The sequence below is a fragment of the Sarcophilus harrisii genome, chromosome 3 (assembly GCF_902635505.1).
Source record: "Sarcophilus harrisii chromosome 3, mSarHar1.11, whole genome shotgun sequence".
Taxonomy (NCBI): domain Eukaryota; kingdom Metazoa; phylum Chordata; class Mammalia; order Dasyuromorphia; family Dasyuridae; genus Sarcophilus; species Sarcophilus harrisii.
In genome coordinates, this window is record NC_045428.1 from 330386043 (window position 1) to 330406763 (window position 20721).

Here is a 20721-nt window from a genome sequence, read left to right on the forward strand (position 1 = left end):
TTATTGTGAAAAGTCCCATGGAAGTTGTTTGTCCACCTTACTCATAGAATGACCAAATACACATTGGAGTCAGTCCACAGTAGCATAGGGCAGTAATTTAAAAGTTTTTTTTTTTTAAACTTTCCACTTGTGACCCCTTTTTGCTTGAGAAATTTTTACCTGACCCTGGACAAATAGGTATATAAAATAGGCATATTACTGATGATAATTATAACTTCATGACTCCCACATGCAATTATGTGACCCATTAGAGATTAAGGCCCACAGTTTGAGAAGCTTTGCCATAGGGTATGCCATGGCTCTGGTAACAGTGACATTCTCTCTTTCATTAATTTGTTTTGGTTTATTAGTTTTGCCTAGTGCCTGATCTGCAAGAAACCGTTTTCAGGACAAAACATTTTTATACATTGTATCACACTGGGAAACAACCCTCTGCTAATTATATTTGAGAAAATGTAATCTCTTTGAATCCTTTCACAAAGAGGAGAAATAAGGAGCCCACATTCATCAGAATCTTTTGTTTATTGTCACTGCTTCTTAAATGTTTTCTATAAAGTAAAAACAAAGTATAGATTTTAAATAGCATAGATTGGAAAAGTAAACCTTATATTGTGACATTTAGGATTTCAGGAGCTTGTTCAGGCACATTTTTACCTATAGGCACATAAAAAAGATGAGGCTGTTAACTGAGGTGACTTGCTGTCTTGACAATGAAATAATCAGTGTCCTGGTGAGGTAGGGAAAAGGAGCAGTAGACAAAGGCCAAGAATAAACAAACAGCCAAGTCTATCGTTCAAAAGCTGATTATCTAAATTGTGGATTTTCCTGGTTCTTTGCTTGCTTCCCCACCACTGCTTACCTTTCAGGCATTTCATTGCACATTAGCACCTATTGCAATAAGTGTTAGGGGGAGGAAGAAGTAGAAATCATTCTGCTACTTGTCAGCAATTATTTTAAAGGTGAAAAACATAAAAACAGTATCTAATGAGGTTTTCAGATTATTGGTAGATTTCATGTTTCTATGTTCTCCCTGTACCTTATTAACATGGAGTTGATGGTTCCTAACTATACCAACCAAATGATAAAACTTGTCATTTAGTCATCTTCATTCACTGATACATCTATCAGAGTGGAAGTCATCTTGAGGCAGATTTCTACCACTTAGCCCAGTGCTAGCAGATGTTCAATTATTTGCCAAGAAGTGACTTTGCAAAGACTTCCTTTTTCATCATGGTAACTGGCCTAATCAGGTCACCAGTTATTTTTTTTCCTAAGGATTATAATGCACTACATAGATGTAAATCATGGAACATCTCTAGGAGTGAGAGAAGGCAACGTCTTACTTGCTTCACAGGCTAGTTTGGAAATGATGCCCATCCTCATGATGGGGGTGTTCCAATAAATTGGACAGATTTTTCTCCATTTTTGGCCACTAATAAGTCTGTGGTTTCTTTCTCATAAAGGTCATAAACTTGAGCCTGCTTCCACAGACTCAGGCAACATACCAGAACCAAATATCTTGCATCAGTATGGTAGAATACTGATTCCTTTGCTTCTGATACTACAGGTTTTTTTCCCCTTGCTGTTCAAAAATCATGTTTTCCTGATGGGAAATTTGTTGACTGTCAAAAGACAGAGAGCTTGGCTTCTAAAAGAACACTTTTCTCCTTATCACTACCCTCCTCCCCCACCTCTTATTCCGTTTCCTTTGCTGGGAATATGAAAAAGCTTTTTAATACTAATCCATAAGAGATGGCATATGGTTTGATGGTAAATATCCTACAGCCCTGGGCAAGGTTCCAAACCTTGTACTTTTACTTTGTACTTTTAGGCACAACACCTCACATTTGGAACCCTGGCAGAAAAAAAAAAAAAAAAAACAAAAACACCCTTCTAGCAATTTGAAAAAAAAAAAAAATAGTTCTCTCATTAAAAGAAAATCAGCAAGTGTGGTTTGCCAGCAGTTTTTAGCAACAGTTATTCTGTTGTACAGCAGCTACTCTGTACAGCTTTAACACCTATCACTGTAAAACTCACCCAATATGTGTGTGCATATGGATGCTGCACACATGACCAATATAGTGGAGAAAAACTCCAAAGTTGGGACCACTCCCACCCCCCGACCTGAGTTTCCAGATGGGTGTTTTTATATCTTCTTGAGAGAGAATCAAAATAATGTTCTCAAAAGTGAGAAGGCACAATGGTCACCAGAAACTTAAAGGAAGGAAAGGAAATTATGCTTCTACTCAGAATTGTGTTCATTAGCTGCTGTGCTAAGGGAGAGACTTCACACTTCTGCATGATAATCAATTTGCAGCTGCCAATGGTGATTTCTGACTTTCAGAAAGAAATCTTCACCAACCAGGAGATGGATTAGATCTCCAGTTCCAAATCCCCCATGCTCACTCTTCTCCCCCCTCCTCCCCCCCAGAGCAAAGGATGATATTTCTCTTCTCTCCAGTTTACCCACAGTCATCTCCTGTCAGCATCCCTTTATTAGCTGAAGACGATCTTCTGGGGAGAGGACCGTGAAGTCAATAGCACTTTTCTTGATGTCTGATACTGCATGAGCCTGGAAAAGTTGCATTCTGAGATGTTCATTACTTGGTTTATAATTTTGATCCTACATCTTTGAAGCCATACCAGGGAGAACTGCAGCTAACAATACCGTTTTAACTGTGTTTTAGGTATGTTATTTTTACAACTTAAGGTAAAAGGTAAAACCTTTGGAAGCAGCGGAGGGAATAAACCAAATTGATCAGAGCAATAATTGTGCATACACATTTTACCTCCCTGCCTTTGCTATAAATATATATATGATTATGCCTACATTTGTACTTTTCTGCATATACAGTCATAAGAGTATTGTGATCTGTTGTCCTGCTAGCATCTGGAATTTTTAAAGCTAGATATTAAAATCTCAGTGGCTTTACTTTTTTGTTTTTGCTAACCATAATTCTAATAAGTTCCATATATACATATATATATGCACATCTTGAATATTACTGCATAAAAATTACTGGGAATTTAAAACAAAATTCATATTTATCCACAATTCTATCAAATTGCACAATTAAGGAAAAAAAAAAGCCCTAAGGTATTCATAGTGCATGAAGTATCACAGGTTTGTCCCATAGAGAACACGAAATTTACACGTGGCTTGTTTTTTCAGTGTGGGGGTAGTCAGTAGGCAACACAAACTTGACTGTCGTTTTCTTCTCCCAACCTCTTCTGATCCTTGCCAGTCGATGGCGTAGACAGGGCAAAAGAAATATCCCCTTGGCCAGGATAACCACACATGGCACCAGCAGTGTAAGTGTGAAGGTGGGAGGTAAGTAGCGGCTGTCAGCAAAGGCTCTTGTCCAGCCATAGGTGAGTGTGTGAAAGGTACTAACAACAAGGGCCAGGAACCCAAGGGTGGACTGGTGGGAAATAAAAAAAATATGTCAGATGGTTGGAAACATTTCCAATGCTTCTTTTCTTTGCTATGATGAATGACAACTCTGGTTTAATAGCCTTTTAGGATCTGGCCTACTTATAGGTCCATGTTTCTGTGCCATTCTCTCCTCTCCCCAGAATCGGTTCATAGTCAGGGAATGTGGACTCATTCATTCTAACAACTGAAGAGATCAAGACGTGTTAGATGCTACTATTATAAAACCCAGGATAATTATCTATCCTGCTAGTCTCTGTAACAAATCTACATGGACAATGCAAAGATCAATGGCTTAAGAGACCTAAGTTTTAGTTTCATTATTGAAAATAATTATGACTTTAAACAAGTTGCTTTATCTCACTAGCAATATCTTCATCTGTAAAAATGATGACACTTGTCCTAGATATCTCATGGGGGTATAGACTAGAATCAAGTGAGAATTTTTGTGAATGAGTTTTTCAAAATATAAGCCCCCCCCCCCCCATATCTAAGTATAAGGTATATTGCAGCAAATGAAATGAGAAGGAACATCAACTTGCCATAGTAGCGTGCAACTTAAAATGTTCTCCCAAATACCCCCCACTATATAATTTAAAACATTATGTTTTAACAGCTGTATCATGTGAGACAGAATTTGTAATATCAGAAACCTAAGATTTGGAAATATCTTTGATTTTCAGAAATTAGTCTTTTTTTTTTTTTTTTTTGCCTTGTAAATTTCTGTTTAAATCTTGTTTAATTCATTTTTGACTTTGGTTTGTTTCACAACTTCCAGGTTTTCTGAATTTCTATGTATCTGATTCTCACCTAGTCCATTCAGACTAGAAGGACCTCCTAGTCACACCAGTGTAACTACTAGTGTGGATGTACCTCCCCCATGAGACATCAACATAATTATAATTGTGAGATATTATCAAGGAAAACATTTTGGCCCCAAGTGAAATATGATGCTTTTTACAAAATAAATTCTCATTCCCTGAGAAGTAGATTAAATCTTAGCTTATTTAGCATTAGGAGAGAAACAAATCTAAAATTATTCTATACAAAGGAATGGATTTTGGAAAGCCCCTGTCCATACTTAATGAAATAGATTAAAATTATCCACTTTCCCATTTCAGAGATCCAATAATCAAGGCAACTATTATGTAGAAAGAAAATTCAACTCTTTCCTCAGACACTGTGACTATGGGCAAATTACTTCTTGCCATTTGTAAAATGGTGATAAAAGCATGTATTTCACGGAGTGGTTGTTTGACTCAAACAAGATACCAGGTACAGTGCTTTTGCAAACCTTAAGGTGCTATGTAAATGTTAAATATAGTCATTAATACTAAATATATTTTAAATACGTATGCTAGATTTTTATGAGCTTAATCACATACTATAAGCTAAGTCTAATTAAGTGCACTTGCTTTAATCACTTTTTTAGTTCTCTGCCCTTTGATTTAAATTCCTGAATTCAATACATTTTCAGCCTAAAGTTAAGTAGCCATTCTGAGTTCCTCATTTGGAGAAAAACTGCCTACTAGCAGCAAACTGCCTACTTACTAGTTTACTAGCCTCTCTTGGTTCATATATGAGGTATCTATGAGCTTTCAGATGGAGGTCCCACAGAGAAAGATGGCTGGAAATGTCAGTTCATTACTAATTGTTCACAGAAACGGTATGACTAGGAAAAATATTCCTGGCTTTTAATATAATAATATCCCATATTAGTCAAAGTAGCCTCTTTACTTTTAAACTGCACCATAAAGCCGGGGTAATTTGTTTCTGCAGGTCTCATTTTTCTGGAATTCGTTTCCTTCCTTGTAACAATGTAAAAATACTAAAATAGCCAAAGGAGACTGAGTAAAGAGATGTGCTTTGAGAAAATTAATAACACTTTAACACATTCAGGCTATTTTTATTAAGTTTGTTACCACAAAAAGAAACACTAGGGCAAATGAGCTGACACTCCAGTGCTTGGGACAATTTGTTTAAAACAACAACTGGGGTTTGTGATCATTCTCTGTCATTATTGAAGGCTGGTGGCTGCAAAGGGTGAAGTAAGAACTTGAACTTTGGAGAGATGGTTACAATAAAACCCTGAAAATTTTTCTGTGTCACAAGCGCTGGGACAACATGTATGTTGCCATTCCTGTTCAAATTACTCTTGTTTCATGATTGGCTTAAATGATCTAATTAAAAGGTCAAATAGCTCAGGGAACAAAAGGATAATAAGCATAGATTATTTTAATATAACCCAATGTTCTGACATCTTAACAGTTCCTAAAGATACAAAGTTGTCAGGTAAAAAATGAATGTTTTATTTATCTTTATTTTATTTTATTACCTTTATTATTTATCTTTATTTATTATCAATGTGGAATGCCACCCCAGGAAAATGGGGACTTTCTGCTATAGATAGGTATCAGCCATATTCATGTGCAAGATTTTGCTTCCTTCAAAGCATACCTTTGGTCCTACCTCCTGTAAGAGACCTTAACTGTTCTGTCTACTTTTTAAGTGTTCTGTTACCCCCAAGCCTCTGCCAAAGTCACTTTGTATTTACTCTGTATCTACACACTTAAAATATCCATGTACATGTTTTCCCCTTTAGAATGGAAGTTCCTTGAGGAAAGAGACTGCTTTGTGTTTGTGTTGATACTTCCAATGTTTAGCATAATACCTGGCATGTATCAGGTTTCAAACAACATTTATTGAACAGAAAACAAGATATTTAAATAAGAATTGGGGCTGGCTAGGGGGTGCAGTGGATCAAGCACTGAGTCTAGAGTGAAAAAAACTCATCTTGAATTCAAATCCTATTTCCGACACTTACTAGTTTGACTCTGGGCAAGTCACTTTACCCTGTTTGCCTCCATTTCCACATCTGTAAAATGAGACAGAAAAAGGAAAAGGCAAACTGCTCCAATATTTTTGCAAAGAAAACCCCAAATAGGGTCAACAAAGTATCAAACACAACTGAACTAAAAAGAGTCACACAAGCTGATTAGTTGTCTAAGATGGAATTTGAAGTCAGGTCTGCTTGATCCCGATTATCAGGGATGCTTAATTTTGGGGAAGTTATAAGGAAACTCCTTTGTAATCTCAAAGATGCTTTAAATACAAACTATTTGCTTTCTCTCTCTCTCTCTCATTTTTTTTTTTTTTTGTCATTTTATTGTGTGGTATGGCACCACTAGATGGGCAGAAGAAATAAATACAACTGGACTCAAATCCATTTGTTTAGCTCTTGATTTACCACAATTTGTGATGTTGGAGTACCCAGGGGCTTTTGCAGAAATCCTGTGGCCCAGGTCAACACTCATCAGTGACAGGCACTCATTTTTTATTCCTAAAAAATAAAGATAAAACTTTTCCATGCTTTCCTTACAAATGTTTCTCCTTGCTAGTGCTGAAATTTTATTATTCACCCTTTTCAATATGCACAGTACAACCTGGCAGCTGGTTTTTGCTCAGAGAATCAAATCCTTCAGCTTTCTTCAGCAACACCAGTCCAGGATATGTAATCTATTTCTGCATAGTGAAACAACTTTCTGTATGGGGAGGAACCTGCAGTCTATTTTAATTGTGGGTAAATCTTGTACTACAGGATACTACAATCTGAGAGAGAAAAATTCTGGAGTCAGGTGGCAAAGAGAAAGATTAGTGACAGATAAATAAAAGTCTTTCTGCCCCCTCAGTTCTTAAACAAGCAAATGTCACAGCTCTGAGAGCCTGTCCAGAGATTCGAACTGGAGGAATCAAGTTATTTACTTGCTGGATAGAAGTTGAACAGTTCTAGAAATCATTTTAAATCATTGAATTTACTTTGTTCTAAAAATTAAAATTAAGAGTCATAACTAGACACTGATTATTTTGATTCTATTAGAATCCTATAACTTATTTCTCTTGGTTGCCCATAGTGCCCAGTTGGTACCCAACCATCATTTGTTGACTATTATGATGATTCTATTTGTGGTGCCACTGCAGGCCTGTTATAATATAATTTAACAGATTTTATTCCTGGAAAAGTACATTTTGGGTGCTATCCAAAGAAAGAAAGGTCCCTGCCAAAGGAATCTCACTGTCTAGCCAGGGAGACAATGTATTCTGAAACAAATGAAACAATTAGAGAACAATGTTATATTTTAAACATTGGCATTTCATGTTGATATAATAAGGTGGTATATGAAGTAATAAGAAGAGCACTGGACAAGTAAAGGTATCTGGATTCAAATATTCTTTTCACGGCTTGCTTGCTATGTGTTCTTGGCAAGTTATTTCATTTCTATGAGCCAACTCACTCATCTATGAAATGGAGATAATAATAATTGTAGTACTTATTTTATGGGATTGTAGAAGAAAGCTTTTTTTATAAATTGTAATAATAATACTCATGTTATAGACAACTAGAGAACAGAGTAACACGCTTTTGATATAGAACACCAGCCCTTAAATCAGGAGGACCTGAGTTCAAATCTGATCTTAGACACTTAATACTTCCTAGCTGTATGATCCTGGGCAAGTCACTTAACCCCAGTTGCTTCAGCAAAAAAATAAAAAATAAAAATAATCCTTGCTTTTGTTTTCCTTTCTGATCTGATTTTTCTTGTGTAGCATCAATGTAAAATATGTATACAATATGTGAAAATATGTATAGAAGAATTGCACATGTTTAACAGAATGGATTGCTTGCTGTTTAGGGGAGAGGCTAGAAGGAAGGGAGGGAGAAAAATGTGAAACACAAGATTTTGCAAAGGTGAATGTTGAAAACTATCTTTGCATGTATTTTGAAAATAAAGTATAAGCTTTTTTCAGGGAACAGTTTAAAATCACTGAAAGTAGTATTTTTATCAAATTATCTAAGACATTGTTTTCTCCCAGTTAAATCTGGGTTTAGTTCATTGTTCATTTGTAGTGTGTCTATCTAAAATGTATGTAATGACAGGCCAAATCAATGGGCCATTTGCTAAAATGATTAATAATCTGGACAATGTGCATTCTTCATCTACTTAGTTTTTCCTGTGTAGATTGTGAGTATGATATCTTTGGAATGTCCTAGATAAGTGCAGAGAGACTTAAGACCAAATATTTACCCTGAAGCTCTAATACTTGAGCAGAACAAATTAACAAATGATTTTTCATGCATTCAATTCTTTTATTCATTCATTTTCATTATATAGATATATCCTCAAAATGTGTATAAATCATTCTCATGAAGATTACCAAACTATTTCTCCTGTAATCTGGTCATCTTCCTTAGCTCTCTAATGCCCTTGAACCCGAACTCCGTCTCTGGTACATGAACAAATGTTCTCAGGCAGAGGAGAACAATGGAAAACAACTAGAAAATATGATTCCACATTAATAAATAAAAGAGACCAAATTGGCCTTAAGGATTTCACACTAGAAATTATGAGTGATAAACAACATTTAAAAATTTAAACTAGGGCTTTTTAACAGCCAGAATCATGTCATTAACATGAGTGTCATTTCTAAATGAGTTCTCTGTTATAAGCTGACCAGTAACTTGTTAGAGCAAAGGTCAAAATCAATGTGAAATGATATGATCTAAAATTTAGAGACCAATAGGAAGAGACCTCAGAGGTAATTTTGCCCAATCCCTCATTTTACATACAAATGTAGAACCTGAGGTCCAGAGAAGTTAATGACTTGGCCAAGATTACAATAACAGTAAATGGTAGAGCTAAAATTTGAATTTAAATCCTCTGGCTCCAAATCCAGTGCTCTACCTAATTTCCCACAGTACAATGAGAACTCTGTGCAATGACAACTGCTCCAATTTGTAAACAAACTCTTGACACTGAAAAGTGAGAAATGGATAAAAGTAATGATATGACTGTCACTATTTCTTCTATTTCTTCCACTATTTTCTTCCATCACTTAGTTGCCACAGCATGACCAAAAGAGCTTCAGCCAACATGAAAGGGAAGTACATGCAAGATTTTAACTGTGCAGTATAGTTTTCAATATAGAATTAATGTTCTAATGATGGAGCATAATGTTTCAAAGGAGTTTGGGAAGAGAAGAATCAATATAAACTGAATAGCATAAGCATCTTCCTGGGATTAGGGGTCCTGAATTGCACATTGAAAGGTAGATAAGGTTATAGATAATGCATAAACATGATAATTGGGATAGGTAGTCAAAGGAACTTATTATAAAGTGATTTTTCCTATAAAGTATAGCTTAATTTCACAAACATTGTTAGGACACTAATAGTGACATTTCATGATGCTTCTGGACCTTATTGATAGTGTGTGGTTATAAATCCAAAGAATTTTGGGTGAAACACCATTCTTTCTACAATGGCTACAATGTGTCAAACATTATATTTTAATCAATACATAATACTATCACTCATAATGCTGTCTTTTTTGACAAATTATTTCATGTGTACATTTCTCTAATCTTCCTTTTTTAGTCTGTATCTGTGATCTGATTGCTATGTTCTGTGGCCTTGTTATTCCTTCCTTTGGAGCAACTTATAACACTTTATAGAACTGTAATCAACCCCATTTCTTACAGCAGAAACAATTCTACTCCAAATCTTGCCTTTTTATTCCTATATAATACAGGAAGTTCCCGTTTATCAAATTTTGAAGGATAATAGGATGTTCTTATTAATTATATATTCTGATTAGTATACTAAGCACAGGAAATTTTAGCCTAGAATCTCTGAATTTGAATTAAACATTTTTTTTGATAATTGTTATCTTAATATAATTGCTTTTCTCTCTAATCCTATGTTTTTTATTTTATGTATTTAAAAATGTTTCTCAGAAGGGGTTCATAGTTTTTCCCAGGTTGCTAAAGAGTTCTGTGACACAGAGATGGTAAATAAGTTACATTATCTCATTAGATCCTCACAGTAGATGATATTATGATTATTCTATTTTACATTTAAAGAAACAGACTGTGAGAAGTGTCTTTTGAGATTGGATTTGAACTCATCTTTTCCTGACTTCAGGCCTAAGGCTCTATCCACTGTGCCCCTTAGCTGCCATTTGCTAGCCCATGCTTATAAATGAGGAAAACTGAGTCATATCACAGAACAGGAACAGATGTGTTTGTGATGATCTGAGGCATGAGCTTAAAAAATCTAGGTCTATACTTTCTAGGATATGATTGGTTTCTTTTACCTGAACAAAAGTGAACTCCCTCCAGTTGAGAGAATTTGAGATAGAAGGCAATGAGGTGATGGCCAGCAGTGACAGAATGCCTAGGGCCAGGATTCCCAGTGAGATATAAATCTCCATTCTCCAGACTTCCTCCTCATTCCATATATTGCTCTTGTTTGCCAAGACCTGTCACAGACAAAAACAAAAACAAAATCAAGAAATACACTATCAACAGCTGAGGGTAGATAGTATGATTAGATTTCTCCACTGAGAACCTAAAAGTTTGTAAGTGGGCTTTAAAAGCTATCAAGGTGAGGGTGGGGTAGGGGGGAGGTACAAATGTAGAATTTAGAGCTGACATAAAGAAGAACACATTAAGTTGTTAGCCACTCAGAGAGGAAGTGAATTATTCTTCCTTGGAGAGCGTTCTAAATAGGATTCATTGGAGTGGAAGATACTTCTCCCAACTATAATTCTGGGATGGCCATGAATGACAGATATCACCTAGGGTTGCAAGACAAAAGATATCCTGCACATGCCAGGGGAGTATATTAGTTCTATCGCATCTGTATACATAGATGAATATTCCCATCAGCCACAATTCCCTTTAAACATGTAAAAGTTTACAGAGTTTGGAGGTCTAAATTCTCCAATTCTGCTACTAACAAGCTGTGTGACCTTGGCTAAGATATTTATCATTCTCTGGGTCTCAGTTTCTTTATTTGCTAGGATTAGGTGAATGATCCTAATATCCTATCCAACCCTCAATTCTTACTATATAAGTGTAACATTGTTTAAAAAAAAAAATCAACATTAGCCAGAAAGAGGTAGCTTTAGCTACACTCACAAAGAATAGTGCAAATTTTCTCCTTAATTACACATAAGAAGGTGTCATCCACACTAACACCTATTGAACTTTAATGATGCTAATTAAATTGATGTTGTTCCTTTTTTTTTTTTTTTTTGGTTCTTTCTAGGTCTAAGAGGCAATCATAACTGGGTAATATTAAAACTACCCAACTTATGATGAAAACTAGAGCTTTGACTAAGGTATACATACATTCTCATGCAATTTCCCTTTTTTCTCTTTTGTTATTTTTACTTTAAAAGGAAAGATTGGGGTTGACAGACAGAGAAAATGCATGTGAGAGTCTGGGTCTTAGTCAACCAGTCACCTTCATCAATCTTTGAGTTTTTAACTCTCCCTTTCTCCAATTTTAGTAAAGAATATTTGTTACATCCAGAAGTAAACAGTAATTAAACAGCAAATTTCGTTTGTCGTAGAGGGGGTGGAAGATGAGTGTTCTGTTAGCCAATGTTTGGGCTAATAGCCAGTTTTCACAAGACCTAATCTTTCCAGCCAGAAGATATGGGGTTGAATACTGCACAGAATATTAAAGAAATAATATCTCATATTTATATATGTATATATATATATATATACATATATATATATATATATATGGATCAACAGAAGGAATTGGAGATGTTTATCTTGGAAAAGAGACTCATGGGAGGCATGATAGCTTTCTCTAGATATTTCTGGAGCTGCTATTGTATGATAGAGGGTTCAGACTCATTCTGTTTAGGGTCATCCATTATTCTATGCTGCCTCCCAACAAAGCGTCTGAATGTCCCAGATCCTACAGATGATACCCCCTAAAGGCTTGGTGAGCTTTGCTCAGTTATCGTATAAGGTAATCCAAGTCCTTGTAGGGGAGTCGTGGGGAATGAAAGGAGAAAGAGCATTAAATGCACGAGCTTACCTGTACCTATGGCTGTACAAAGCAGTACAGGGCCACTTAAAAATCTGGCAGCACTGTTATGCTGGTGAATATGTACAAGTAGGTAAAACCTCAATGAAAAATGGTAATGTTGATGTCAGTATTTAATGCCTGGAATGTTGGGGCTGGGAAGATGCTTAGAGAAAATCTGATCCAATAAAACAAGGAAACTGAAGATCAAATGAGGGAAATGATTGACTTAAGATCAAATAGCCAGGTAGGGACAGAACTGGGGCTAGAATATAGTTCCTGGTTCCACATTAAATGTTTTTTGGTTTGTTTTCCCTTTGTGTCCTCTCTCCCCCTCTCTCCCCAATACCACACTTCAGGAGGTCTGGCCCAGAAACAAACATATCAGGATTTAAGAAACCAAGGAAGAACTTATCTGTCTCCCTCCCCAGGAATATCATATGACGTGCTGAGTGTCCTGGGTCTCAAGGCGAGAATACCTGCTTGACGGCTTCATTGATAATCAGGTAACGACTGGAGCGTCGCAAAGGCAGGCAGAAGCTGTAGACAGCATGCAGAGAGGCACAGAAGAAACTGAGGAGGCCGATCTGTTTGCGGTGCTGGAGCCAGTGGTCGAGCCAGTCAGGAAATCGGCTGTATTTGGTGCCCCAGTAGAGCTGCAGGGCGGCGGCCAGGACCCCGGGGAGGTACACCAGGGACAGCATGACGTACGCCACGCAGGGCAAGGTGGTATTGACCACCGAGAGGGGGAGTTTATAAAACTTGTTCTTGCGCTCTTGGATATATGGTTGTAACACATCCCGGATGAAGTTATAGGTATAGAAGCAGATAAAGAGCCCGAGGGCCAAGATGGCTGGAATCTTCCACTTGGGGAGGAGTCGGAGGGGGATAGCCTCAATCTCCTTGGCATATGCCAGTGACCCCATGTCTACCGGGATGAAGCCCATGGCTCGGGCTATCTCTGAGACTTTATATTTCGCTTTCTGCTGATCTCCGGAAATTAGCACCTAGAGGGAAATTAATACCAGGAAACAAGCTTGTCAAAGGGCAATCAGATCCCAGGAAATCAGAGCTGGGAGGGATCTTGTCAATCTCTTAGTTCAATCAGACACCAGCCCCATTCCATGTCCTCCCCTGCTACATTCTTGTTGTGATACATGCTTTTCACCCCCTTGGTGATGGCAATTGTTAGACGGAAGAATCCTGGTGAAAATCAATCTGAGAAAGTTTTATAATTTTCAAAGGGTCCCAATATCCATTAATCATCTCAGATATTACTAATTCCATGTCATGGATTGAAGTTAAAATCACAGAGTGAATTAGTGGAAGGGTTAGGATTACTATTCTGTGTCCCTGAGTCTAAAACTAGCATTCTTTCCTGTACAACATGCTGCTTCCTGGCCTCTGGCTATACAATTAGAAATCTTCTTCACTTGCCAAAATGCTTCAGCTGTCTTCTCCCTCCATCTCTGTGGCTCACTTCTGCCTTGGTGAATTCCTTCCTTTTCAGGTCCCTTTTATGTATTTAAGTTTCTCAAGGCCAAGGACTGCCCTTCTTTGCTCTTATCACCAATGCTTAGTATAGTCCCTGGCCTTGGATAAGTACTTAATAAATGCTTGGAGACTTGGACTGATTTTAGAGGATTTTATCTCTAATAACTAGGAATTCAACTGAGAAACTAGAAGTTCAGAATTCTTGCTATGTTGTTGTTGTTTTTCAGCTGTGTTGGACTCTCTGATCTCATTTGGGGTATTCCCGGCAAAGATACTGGAAAGAGTTGTCATTTCTTTCTCCAGCCCATTTTACAGATGAGGAAACTGAGGCAAGCAGGGTGAGATGACTTGTCCAGGATCACACAGCTAATAAGTATCTGAGGCTAAATTTGAAGCCAGGAGAATGAATCTTCCTAACTCCAAGTCTATTGTACAGACATTAGCCATTAGGGTTAGCTTTGAATGTTCCCTCACTTCATCAGTCATACACATAACACATTCCCAAGTGGTTTGTCTATGGTTGAGACATCCCTAAAAGAATATTGTGTCTCCTACCCCACCTTCTTTCATTGCCCCAGGTGCTTGGCAGCAGTGCTTTTGCAGTCTACCATCTATAGAAAGTATCTTTATAAATTTTGCTTGAGACTTGGACTCTACACTTTCAATTTCTTTTCTAAATCATATACAGTGCCAAGAAGATCTCTTTCTGTGGCTTCCTGCTGCCCATCAAATAAAGTACAACTCTGCTTTACTTTTAAGAAAAAAGGCATAAAATAATGTCAACGATTCCACTGGACATCTCTTTACTTTCCTACGTGAACACTTCCTTTGAGCTATTTTGGGTTTACTTCCCACCAAACATGCCATGGATATTCTACCTGATAGCCTGAGTTCCAATCAGCCTTAGTCCTCTACTTCATCACTAGTCTCTACTTAACTCTTCCACCACATCCTATCACAGCACCTCCCCCACTCTCCTGTTCTGATTTTAGCTTCCTTTTGTGTGTGTTGTCTTCTCTGTTAAAACTATAAATTTCTCAAGGACAGGGACTATTTTTCTATTTGTATCCATGGCACATAGTAAATGCTTAATAAATGTTTCTTAATTTTTATTCCTAATGTCCTCCCTATTTGAAATACTATTCCTTTATTCCTTTCCTCTTCTATTCATCCAAATTTTACTCCACCCAAAGCAACTTTACTTCTCTAACTACCTCAAATCCTACTGTACTTTTTTTCTGTGTTCCTAGCCTTTCTCAATTTAGGAAGTTATTATATATTGTTCCATTAGCCACTCATTGTTAATCTTCTCATCAACTACACAGTAATCCTCTCTGAAGGCAAAGCCCATGCCCCTATTTCTATACCCCTTATACCAGAATATAGGACTGTGTACATATTAAGCACTATACAAATACTTGTATTAATGACCAATATGAATTCTTTGTATATGGGCCTATATCTTCTATCTCAGACTATTGTTTTGCATGAAACTACTCTCTTTTCTAGTCTGAATTCCAAATACCATTAAATACTGCTCTTAGTATTTTTCTTTCTCTTAGTTTAGCAACCATTCTGAATTAGAATTCTGTGTTCAGGTCTAAGAGACATTTCTCTGTCTCTTGCTCTCCTCTTCCAGAAGCACTTCATTCCATTCTGTTTCTCCCACAAACCTACCTGTTTGTTCCCATCTTTTGGACCAGACTGCAGGGACCAGGCAGAGATGACATTGAAGGCCTTGACAACCGTGCAGCTAGGGAAGAGGGAAGCAAGGTATTCGGCATTAGACTCCCGCTGCTGGAGGTGCTCCTTCTCCGTGCTGTTGCTCACATCCACAAGGATCTTGCCCACCAGCAGGTCACTCAAGCTACTGAGCGTAGAGTAGTGCTCTCGGTACATGGCCACAAAGATGATTTCAGGTGTGCTCACAGCCTCTGCTTGCAAGATTACCTGGGCTGCAGCAGGAAACAACCCTGCTGTTCTTTTTGGGTTGCGGCTCCCAACAATGACTCTGAAGCCTGAGCCCACTAGGCGTGTGGCCAAAGAACGGGCAAAGTCACCACTGCCCAGGATGCCCACTGTCTGGGACTGGCTGGGAATCTCTATGAGGTTGGGGTTGCTCTCCACAAGCTGACAAGAAATTAGGGGCTCGTCCATGTCTCCAGACATTTTTTCAGCTGAAATGAAAAAACAAGCAGCTGTAGTCAATTCTCCCTTCATCAATACTCCATCATCTGTTTCAATTCTTCACCATAAACTCAAGAAAGGTGATAAAGAAATGAGTTAAGAATTTCATTTGGAAATTTCAAATTTTAGTATCTTCAACTTGAAAAATCTGTTATTGTATATGTGTGTGCAATACACACATCTGTGTATATGTGCATGCGCATGAATATATGTGAAAGAGTGGTGCTGCTGAATGACATGATTCTGTTTATTTATTTTTAATCTTTGCCACAAAACCCCAAATGGAGTAACAAAGAGTTAAATTATATTTTTATTTTGCTAAACATTTCTCAATTACTTTAAAAAAATAGCTTTTTATATTCAAAATATATGCAAAAAAATTTTCCCCCTGAGGCAAGTGGGGTTAAGTCACACAGCTAGGAAGTATTAAGTGTTTGAACTCAGGTCCTCCTGACTTCAGGGTTGGTTCTCTATCCACTGTACCACCTAGCTGCCCCCAAAAAGTTTTTAACATTTAGCCTTGCAAAATCTTGTGTTCCAAAATTTTCTCCCTTCCTTCTCCCTCCCCCCTCCCCATGTGAGTAAGTAATTCAATATATTAAACGTGTAATTCTTCTATACATATTTCCACAATTATGCTGCACAAGAAAAATCAGATCAAAAGGGGGGGGGGAAGTGAGAAAGAAAACACAATGCAAGCAAACAATAACAAAAAGGGTGAAAATATTATATTGTGATCCCCATTCAGTCCCCATAGTCTCTCTGGCTGCAGATGGCTCTCTCCATCATAAGTCTATTGGAATTAGCCCGAATCACCTCATTGCTATGATTCTATGTTTAGAGATTAAACTTAAGGATCATATTAGTAGTAAAACCCAAATCTGAGGATTCCTAAATTAGTCTTCTTTCACTCAGTCTTATTTATTGCCCATCTTTTTTTCACATATACACATACCTATATATGCTATATCTGCTTTCCCTTTTTCCCAGATCAATGCCACATACATTCACAAAATGTAAAAAAAAGCTGAAATGGGTCTTTAGAGATATCCAGGCTGACTGCTTCATTTTATGAGACAGAAACTGAAAACTAAATAAGGAAATTTTTCCAAGATCCTATCCAGTAATAAAGCCAGAACTAGAACCCAAGTTTAGTGTCCCATTCCCATTCTCTCATGGCTCTCTACCTTCCTGGATAATATCTTTCACAGAGAAGTTTGGGGTGACAGGACCACATAAGAATACCATTATACTAGCCCATGGCCATGGCTCCAGGGCCTAAAATAAATGTAATGGATACAGTTCAACCTCTACCCTTTGTGTATCCACGTGTGTTGATGGGACCATCATCTAACAGCAGACAAAGCTGGTCATTTTATGGAGGAGCAGAATAGATAGCTTATTCTCTATGTGACCTAAGCCTTGATCACTTTACCCCAGTGGACCTCAGTTTCCTTACATGAAAAACAAAATCTCTGCATTCTAAAGTTCCTTCCAGCTTTAAATTTATGACTCTCTTGGTTCCTTCTTTATATCTCACTTATATGACTTTGTCTTTGACTCTCAAGGAAAAGATCTTGAGGGTGGGTTTTTATTAGAGGAATGAGAAGAAATTGTATCTGATTAGAAGTGGAAAGGAGACAACACTGAATAGATGAAAAGATAGAGAAAGGGGAAAGGGACAGTACAGGCAAACTTTGTTTCATGGAAAGAACACTGAACTTGCAGGCAGAGCCAAGATGGCAGAGTAAAGACAGGGACTTGCCCAAGTTCTCCCTCAAACTGCTCTGAATTTCTTTAAATAGTGATTCTAAACAAATTTTAGAGCATCAGGATATACAGAAAAAAATGGAATGAAACAATTTTCCAGCTAAAGTCAACTTAGAAGGTCAAAAGGAAAGAACACTGGACTTGTAGGCTGGAGATGGGTTCAAATCCTGGCTAGGCTGCTTGCTAATAACTGTATTTTTTTAAATGTTAATGACTTATTTTATTAAAAAAATTTTTTTAGCTTTTTATTTACAAATATATGCATAGGTAATTTTTCAGCATTGACAGTTGCAAATCCTTTTGTGCTAACTTTTCCCCTCCTTCTCCCCAACCCTTTCCCCAGATGGCAGGTTGACCAATACATGTTAAATATGTTAAAGTATAAGTTAAATACTATATATATACACACACATGTCCAACCAGTTATTTTGCTGTATAAAAAGAGTCAGACTTTGAAATAGTGTACAATTAGCCTGTGAAGGAAATAAAAAATGCAGGCAGATAAAAATAGAGGGGTTGGGAATTCTATGTAGTGGTTCATAGTCATCTCCCAGAGTTCTTTCGCTGGGCGTAGCTGGTTCAGTTCATTATTGCTCCATTGGAAATGATTTGGTTGATCTCATTGCTGAGGATAGCCACGTCCATCAGAATTGATCATCATATAGTATTGTTGTTGAAGTATATAATGATCTCCTGATCCTGTTCATTTCACTCAGCATCAGTTCACATAAGTCTCTCCAGACCTTTCTGAAATCATCCTGTTGGTCATTTCTTACAGAATAATATTCCATAATATTCATACACCACAATTTATTCAGACATTCTCCAACTGATGGGCATCCACTCAGTTTCCAGTTTCTGGCCACTACAAAGAGGGCTGCCACAAACATTCGTGCACATACAGGTCCCTTTCTCTTTTTTAGGATCTCTTTGGGATATAAACCCAATAGTAACACTGCTGGATCAAAGGGTATACACAGTTTGAAAACTTTTTGAGCATAGTTTCAAATTGCTCTTCAGAATGGCTGGATGTATTCACAATTCCACCAACAATCTATCAGTGTCCCAGTTTTTCCACATCTCCTCCAACATTCAGCATTATCTTTCCCTGTCATTCTAACCAATCTGACAGGTGTGTAGTGGTATCTCAGTTATCTTAATTTGCATTTCTTTGATTAATAATGACTTGGAGAATGATTTATTTTAGCTCTGGATTCCTCATCTGTAGAAAATGGAAAAATAATACCTATCTACTTCATAGACTGTTAATGGGGAGAAAGTGCTTTGTTAGAAATATAACAACCATGTGAAACAGATAATGCATGTTTTATCCCCATTTTATTGCTGAGACAATTTGAGCATAGAAGGGCAGCTAAGTAGTGCAGAATGAATGCTGGATCTAGAATGAGGAAGATTCAAATTCCTCAGACACTTACTAGCTGTGTGACTAGGCAAGTCACTTCCCATTTGCCTCAGTCTCCTCATCTGTAAAATGAGCTGGAGAAGGAAATGGCAAACCACTCCAGTATCTTTGGCAAGCAAACTCCACATAGGGTCATAAAAAGTCAAACATGACTGAATATAACTAAATACCAGAATGGTTATGCCTTAGACAGCCCTATCTGGCTTTGTTCCTAGGAAAGGATTCTTTCATAGCTTCCTTAAATTTTTCATTTCAAATTATGAGCAAAATCAACCACAAACATAAACATTTCAATATGTAATTTTTTTAAAAAAAGGATTGTATATATAAGTGATTCCAACTGATAAATGGGGATCACATCAAAGGATATGAAGAGACAATTTTCAAATAAAGAAATCAAAATCATTTCTAGTCATATGAAAAAATGCTCTAAATCACTATTGATTAGAGAAGCGCAAATTAAGACAACTTTGAGGTACCACTTCCCACCTCTCAGTTTAGCTAAAATAATGGAAAAGATAATGATAAATGTTGGAGGGGATGTGGGAAAACTAGAACACTAATGCATTGTTGGTGGAGTTTTAAAATGATTCAACCATTCTGAAGAGCAATTTGGAACTATGCCCAAAGGACTATCAAACTGTGCATACCTTTTGATCCAGCAGGGGCTCTACTGGATCTGTATTTCAAAGAAATCTTAAAAGAGAGAAAAGGACTCACATGTGCAAAAATATTTATAGCAGCTCTTTTTGTAATGTCAAGGAATTGAGTAGATGCTCATCAGTTAGGGAATGGCTGAATAAATTATGATTATAAGTTATGTGAAATGTAATGGAATATTATTGTTGTATAAGCAATGATGAGCAGGATGATGTCAGGAAAGCCTGGCAAGATTTACATGAACTGATGCTGAGTGAATTAAGCAGAATCAAGAGAATACTGTACACAGTAACAGCAAGATTATATAATGATCAACTATGATGGACAGGGCTCTTCTCAACAATGGAGCTGATTCAAGGCAACTCCAATAGTTTTTTTTTTTTTTTTTTTTTTTTAGTGACTAGAATCATCTTTTTATTTTCAAATATTTACCCAGGAGTTAAATGACTGCTGGGTAACATACAAATAATTCTGAGTGTACAAAGTAAAAATTCTTCTCAATAGCTTAATTTCTCTTATATTCTAGGCTTTTGTTCCATACTCCATACTCTTCTGTAGAAATCACAATGCCTAATATATGTCTCCGGAAAATATATCCAATAGAGTTTTAATGGAAACAGCCATCCACATTTTTAGAGAGATATCTACAGAGACTAAATGTGGAGCACAGCATAGTATTTTCACCTTTTTGTTGTTGTTGTTGTTTGTTTTCTTTTTTCTTTCTTGTGGGTTGTTTTTTTTTTTTAACTTTTGATGTGGTTTTTCTTGTGCAGCATGACAAATATGGAAATATGTTTAGAAGAATTCCACATTTAACCTGTATCAGCTTGTTATCTTGGAGAGTGGGGCGGGAGGGGGGGGGGGAGAAAG

At 37.0% G+C, this 20721-nt stretch overlaps 1 protein-coding gene across 6 annotated transcripts in view; it reads right to left on the reverse strand.

Annotated features, from left to right (window-relative positions):
• Window positions 1-503: 503 nt before the first annotated feature.
• STEAP3 (STEAP3 metalloreductase) overlaps window positions 504-20721 on the reverse strand; it is a 67126-nt gene continuing 46908 nt past the window's right edge. For 3 of the 6 annotated variants that reach the window (XM_023499169.2, XM_031959971.1, XM_031959970.1), the window contains 4 exons: window positions 15489-15988; window positions 12797-13324; window positions 10585-10749; window positions 504-3422 (listed from right to left, as the gene is read on the reverse strand). In XM_023499169.2, the coding sequence (XP_023354937.1) occupies window positions 3150-3422; window positions 10585-10749; window positions 12797-13324; window positions 15489-15988 (1466 nt within the window). In that variant the 3' untranslated portion in view covers window positions 504-3149. Of the gene's footprint in view, window positions 3423-3540; window positions 3621-6348; window positions 6774-8187; window positions 8766-10584; window positions 10750-12796; window positions 13325-15488; window positions 15989-20721 lie in introns of those variants that run through there. The other 3 variants (XM_023499170.2, XM_012544671.3, XM_031959969.1) reach the window with 3 other exon arrangements.